This window comes from Schistocerca gregaria, chromosome 4, assembly GCF_023897955.1.
Source record: "Schistocerca gregaria isolate iqSchGreg1 chromosome 4, iqSchGreg1.2, whole genome shotgun sequence".
Lineage (NCBI taxonomy): Eukaryota > Metazoa > Arthropoda > Insecta > Orthoptera > Acrididae > Schistocerca > Schistocerca gregaria.
Genome location: NC_064923.1, coordinates 573509010 through 573515009, shown reverse-complemented (window position 1 = coordinate 573515009; position 6000 = coordinate 573509010). Strand labels below are relative to the sequence as shown.

General features: G+C 37.5%; 1 protein-coding gene across 4 annotated transcripts in view; it reads right to left on the bottom strand.

Moving 5' to 3' along the window:
- Nucleotides 1-445: 445 nt before the first annotated feature.
- Nucleotides 446-6000, bottom strand: part of LOC126267164 (galactosylgalactosylxylosylprotein 3-beta-glucuronosyltransferase I) — a 32410-nt gene continuing 26855 nt past the window's right edge. For all 4 annotated transcript variants that reach the window (XM_049972119.1, XM_049972122.1, XM_049972118.1 and 1 more), the window contains exon 7: nt 446-810. In XM_049972119.1, the coding sequence (XP_049828076.1) occupies nt 712-810 (99 nt within the window). In that variant the 3' untranslated portion in view covers nt 446-711. The remainder of the gene's footprint in view (nt 811-6000) is intronic.

The following is a 6000-nucleotide window of genomic DNA, read 5'->3' as shown; positions in this document are numbered from 1 at the left end:
CTGGCCATATAAGTCAATTTGAAGGTTAGAGTAAGGCAAGTGCATGCCGATTCCAATAGGACCATGCCTGTAGTCATGTCAGAGTAAGAAAATTCTTAACAGCTAGCAGTCCTGTTCCAGCTTTTGAATGCGAAGCACAGATGGCTGCAGGCGAAAAAAGAAGTCTTCTGTAGAGCTGCAGCAACACTGAGGCTTTGCCACTGACATTTACAAAAATAATTTAAGCGATTGGCTGAGATAGATGAGTGACGCTGCCAAGCTCAGCCCACTACAACTGTCAGGAGGTTTCTTACACTGACAACTACAGTAAAGCATGGCAATGTTCAAGTTTACCTTTGGGCAGAGGATAGCTTTACTTACCGTTGCTGCATAATAATAACCAGTAGGTACTTACAAGTAAGCAATATTAAATTAACTGCAAGTTGATAAAAGAGTAGACTCATCATTTGTGGTAGAAACAGAGATGTAATAAAGCAAAATCAGTGTCTACAAAAGTGAGGATTTGAAAAATAAATCCTTCATAAACTTATAAATAACTATTTCTTGTTTGTACAACAATGATTTAACTTTCGTTATTTACAAAATAAAAAACTCAATCAAAACACACACACAGAAACTATTTCTACCATACTCCTCAATATAAATTAATACTGTGATTTCACAACAGAAGGAATGTTGATATGTTATTCATTTGCTGCAGTCTACCAAGATCTATACTTCAATTCCAGCATCTGACCGTTTACCCGCTTTCCGTAATCTGTCTTCACCACTAAGAACAGGTTTTTCTGTCCTTGTGTGCCACACATACACCTGCAATTGAAATACTTTAATTACTTTCACAACTCACAGCAACAACACACAAAATGAACAATTCAAAAGGCAGGCAACAAGAAAACAACACTAGGGTGGAATGTTACCTTCAAATGCATACTTAGGTCAACAGTTTACATATCTCAGTTAACAGTGGGTGATGCAAAGGGAGAATATGCTGGTTTTAAAGTAGTCAAAACTTACGGCATTCATCTATTAATGGTGCACAATCGCCTTCTATATCAGAGCCTGAACCAAGTACTGCCATATTCAATTACAGCTTACAAAGTTGGTTTGGGTGTTAAAAGTTTTAAATTATGAAAATATGCTGTTTCAAGACACTGACACATTAACGATAGACAAAAAAATGTGTTGTTTGTCACATGAACATGTTATGGAATGGGAAGTGTGCTGCGATAATGCTGTCATACCCCTAGTGTGAAGGTAGAGGGTGAAAACATGAGCCACTCCAGGCATTTTGTTCCCTTAATGGTAAAATCAAAGTGACTGCAGAGTTGGCTACTTCTTGTATTTATAAGAAAATGGTCCAAAGGCATGATTCATTGCCGAGCTAAAAGTTGCATATCTGGCATGTTCGATTAGGCCTCTTTAACTATTGAGAAACGATCAAAACACTCAAGAACAAGAATTTGAAAGGTTGGAAATTCAGTAATGTCAATCTCGCTAGATACACTACTTGTCTTGAAGGCAAAAATAATGGGAAGGGAACTCAAAATTTATGAGTTCATCACCTTTGAGCTAACAAAAGAAACATCTGAAGGTGGTGCAAAACTGTTTGTGGCCTTTGTAGATGTGCTGTCTGTTTCCTTTGACAAAGGTAAAGTTGTAGGTAAATTCGTTCAATTCAAACACCTAGTTCTGAATCAAATGGTTACAAAATAAATTAGACAACAGAAATGAGTACTGTGATGAAAATATTGACCCATCCTTATAATAACAGTTCCATACATGCCCCTGCAGAATGATGTTGCAAGAAACCACCACCACTGCTCATTGGTCAAAATGGCTCACTGCATACTGCTCAAGTCAGGACAACTACCATCATTTTGTGTCAAAGTCATCAAAACAGCTGACTACATCAGAAGTTGCTGCTTAACTAAAGGACTGTTATGAAACTCACATGAGAAGTGACCAAAGAAAAAAGCTGACTAATTCCATCTTCAAACATTTGGTCCAGTGATTGTCATCCTAGATAAATTGCCAAATAAAGAAGGAGTTTTTGTAGGCTATTCTATTAAAAGACCTGTTGTGTGTGGGTGCAAAGAGAACACAGGATTCGTGCATCAAAAGATGAAAGATTACTCGGTCACCAAAGAGGCAGCATCAACATCAGTCCCATGAGAGGAGATTTCAATGGTGATACAAACATTGAATCTCAGGGCCATTGTCAAATGATGAACCATTCTATGGCTTTGCAGACTTTTTTCTGCCTACATGCAACAACATCAACAAGACGACAAAACTGGGATGTGGCAGACGAAAGCTAGAGCTAACAAGAAAAACAGGGTGCCCACATACAGTATATGAACTTCTGATCACTCCAGGTGAAGGATTCATCCTCAATGATTATTTACGTGATGTATAATTTTTCTTCTTTAGGGCCAGCAGCATAATATATGTCTGATAACAACATGATTATTTCAGTTGATACACAAAATAGCTGCTTATAATAAGTAATCTTTATTTATGACAGGCTGTTTCCGCTTAATCACCATTATCAAGTACTTGCAGTTACAATTTTGGTGAGAACAGGTATGGATGCCAATGTCATTCATACTAAAGTAGCTGTCTTGCACTCACATCTAGATTGATGTGTTGTCCATATTGTGTCATTAGTGGACTGTTTTAATAAGATCATAAAGGACGTTGAAAATAAAATGTTAATTACGACATGAAGCAGTTTGACAATTCCAGTCTTACGATGCTATATGTTTACAAAGATTGTGCACAGAACAGAAATTTATTTTAATAACTATCATTTGTTACAATTATCTTTGGTTGTTGCATATGTTACTTCAGATTTATCCATTTTTGTGTTCTACAAGTTCAATAAAGCTCTTAAGGTAGTACTTGTGTCTAAATGCTGTATGCTCGTTTAATATATTTTGTGGGTATTTTCTCGTGTACATATAAATTTTTAATTCCTCAAGAATGTTCCCTGCAAAACCTTTTGGTATTCTGTGCAGAGAGCAAATATAACTAGTTGAGCTTCTTTCTACACTTGAAAAATCAAAATCACACTGCTGATATGATCAAAAATGCAGTACAGATTGAGCACCGAGTACAAGACACCTACTTTAATATGAATGACATTGGCATCCACACCTGTTCTCACCAAAATTGTAATTCCTGGTACTTGAAACTGGCGATTAATCTGAAACAGTCTGTCATAAATAAAGATTACTTATTATAAGCAGCTACTTCTTGTATCTACACTAATAATCAGGTGATGTAAACAACAATTTACATGTGTCACACTTGCTCAACAGTTTGTGCCAGATCAGATATTTCAATTCATGATGTTAACTTCATTGCAAATGCAACAGATGTCACTATCAATGATTTATTACATGCTCTATATCGAGAGTGGTTTGATGCTTTATGATGAAATTAGGTAACCAGTGAAAAATAATGTCTGGAACATTGTAAACAAGCAAACAAATGAAAGAGTAATAGATATTTTGATGTTTTGAGGATTAAAAAAGTATTGCTGGATCTTTGCTGAGATGAAATGCAAGAATAGTTGCAATAGGACTCAAATAACAGCCTGGTGTTACCTTCATGAAATGTTTTCTCCCATTCAAGAACTGATCTTTTTGACTATTCATGACTCTGTCCATCAAATTTTACTTGTGTGTTTCACAAATGAATATTCACAGCTTCATTTCTCAATGGCAAAATTGACAGTAATATTCATGGAATAGCTGGGCTCACTGGGCAAATTCTTATAAAAGAAGAGAAAGGGAGGAAGTTAATCATATAGTCAAGAAGGCAAGTGACATGCTCCAAACATTAAAATCTGACGATAAATTGTGTAAACTTAGAAAAGCCATTTATGGGCTGGACCAAGCTGATCTACAGTGGTTGGTCAAGATGAATGCAACCCTAACATCAATTGGATTGCAGCCCACAAATTCAGATCCATGTGCCGTTGTAGACAAACAGAAACATTAAGTCTTCATACTCATTTATGTAGATGAAGACAATTGTTTTAGCAGACCAAGAAAGGACAAAACAAATAAAGGATGAGTTGTCTGTCAAGTTAAGTATCAAAGATCTCGTTGCCATAAGATGGTATCTGGGTATTGACATAAATCAATCTGTTGACAAAATTAAACAATGGAAACTCCTGTTCCTCCTGTCCGCCACGAGCTTTTCTGAACTGCACAGATTGGAGTTATCCTCATAAGATGCTCTCTGCTCCCAAAATTATCTTGGCTTCAATCTAAGGTAACCTACTGTCTCCATACCCTCAACTGAACCGTTTCTGCCCCTCTGTCCTCTCCCCCCCTCTTTGTGCCACCCTCTGCCAGTGCATCTGTCTGTCTTTTCCCTTCCCTGTTCTTCTCCTTTTCTGCTCTCCAGTCGCCCTCCCCCCTCCCTGCCCCACAGCCTCCTGACACTGCACCTGAAGGCAGCCTTATGCCTCCTACTAGGGCCAGACAGCACTTTTCTCCCTCCCCACCTGTAGCCTGTTATCCCTTCCTCTTCCTCACCCCTCCACATTACTGCTTCCATGCAATGTGACAATTCTGGTCTGAACTACCAAAGTCAGTGGTCAAGTGTGCATGATGTCAGTTTGGTGATGTGAATGACACTGTGCGTGTGTTTCCAGTTATGAAGAATGGTTTGTCCTAAAGCTAAATGGGTAACATTCTTTTCATTGTGCCTGTCTGCAACTCAACATTTCACCTTTATGGTGAGTAGCAATCGTTCTCTTCCTATTTTGTTGACAAACTACATTATGTAAAGTGGTTGTACTAGATGATTTACACCAATTCAGAATGGACGACTACAAGCTGGTATGGAGTCCACTGGAAACTGGGAGTAAGTTGGATGGAACAGTTACAAATACAGAAGGTAGCACTCATTATCCATTCAGAAAACTGGTTGGAGCATTGATATACATTGCCATCAGCACCTGACCCGACATGAGCTATGCTGTCGGCAAGCTAAGCCAGTACAATAATAGGCTTAATTTTGTTCACTGGGTTTTCGGATGCTGACAGAGTCATATACAGGTACCAACTTCAACTTATCTAGTTCAGCAATCTCTCTGTGTCCATACTAGCAAGGAGCCACTGATTTTTGTACATGAGTCTCTCCGAAACGGTGGAGAAAGGAATTCATCTGTTAAGGCTCTTCATCCACTGAAGTACGAGAAATGTGTTGATGGACTTTGACTTCGATCTTAGCATCATAAGCTTAAGACTTAATTATTGATTTACAACTGTCTAAAAACTGAGATTAAAACTTTGCTGCTACACAATGTCATTGGTGTCTATATGTGTTACAATGCAAAGGCTTTCAAGACTGCTGTCCACAGTTTTATTTCATCCTTTGTACAATAAACTATGAAAAAACATTAAGTAGCCAGAATGAGATTTTCACTCTGCAATGGAGTGTGCACTGATATGAAACTTCCTGGCAGATTAAAACTGTGTGCCGGACTCCTGAGTTTGAGTCTCGGTCCGGCACACAGTTTTAATCTGCCAGAAAGTTTCATAGTTTAAGTAAATTTGTGTCATGGCTGTATTTTCAAATTGCAACCCAATATATCTCACACAACAAGCTGTATTTTTTAACCAATTAAATGGATTGGAATAGCATATAATATCTACTAACAAAGTGTCACTGCCACCTGTGCAAAACACAAAGCAATCATTGGTTAAGAAGTAATGGATTTGAAGTTTTCATGATCTGCTTTACTCTTATACCTTTCTCAGGTACTATTAATTTTCTCAGACAGAAAATTGAAAACAATAATTTGCTGCTGTACAAATTTAAAATTCAGAATCAGTATGGAAAAAGAACATTTCATTTATTCACAGGTAAATTTTTTTATTATGCTTTCCTTTCTCAGACGTTATGTCTGGTTAAAAATGGAAAGTGACGCGGAACTTGATCAAGTGTGACTTCCTTTTAACTGTACGCTTTATGTTACATTGA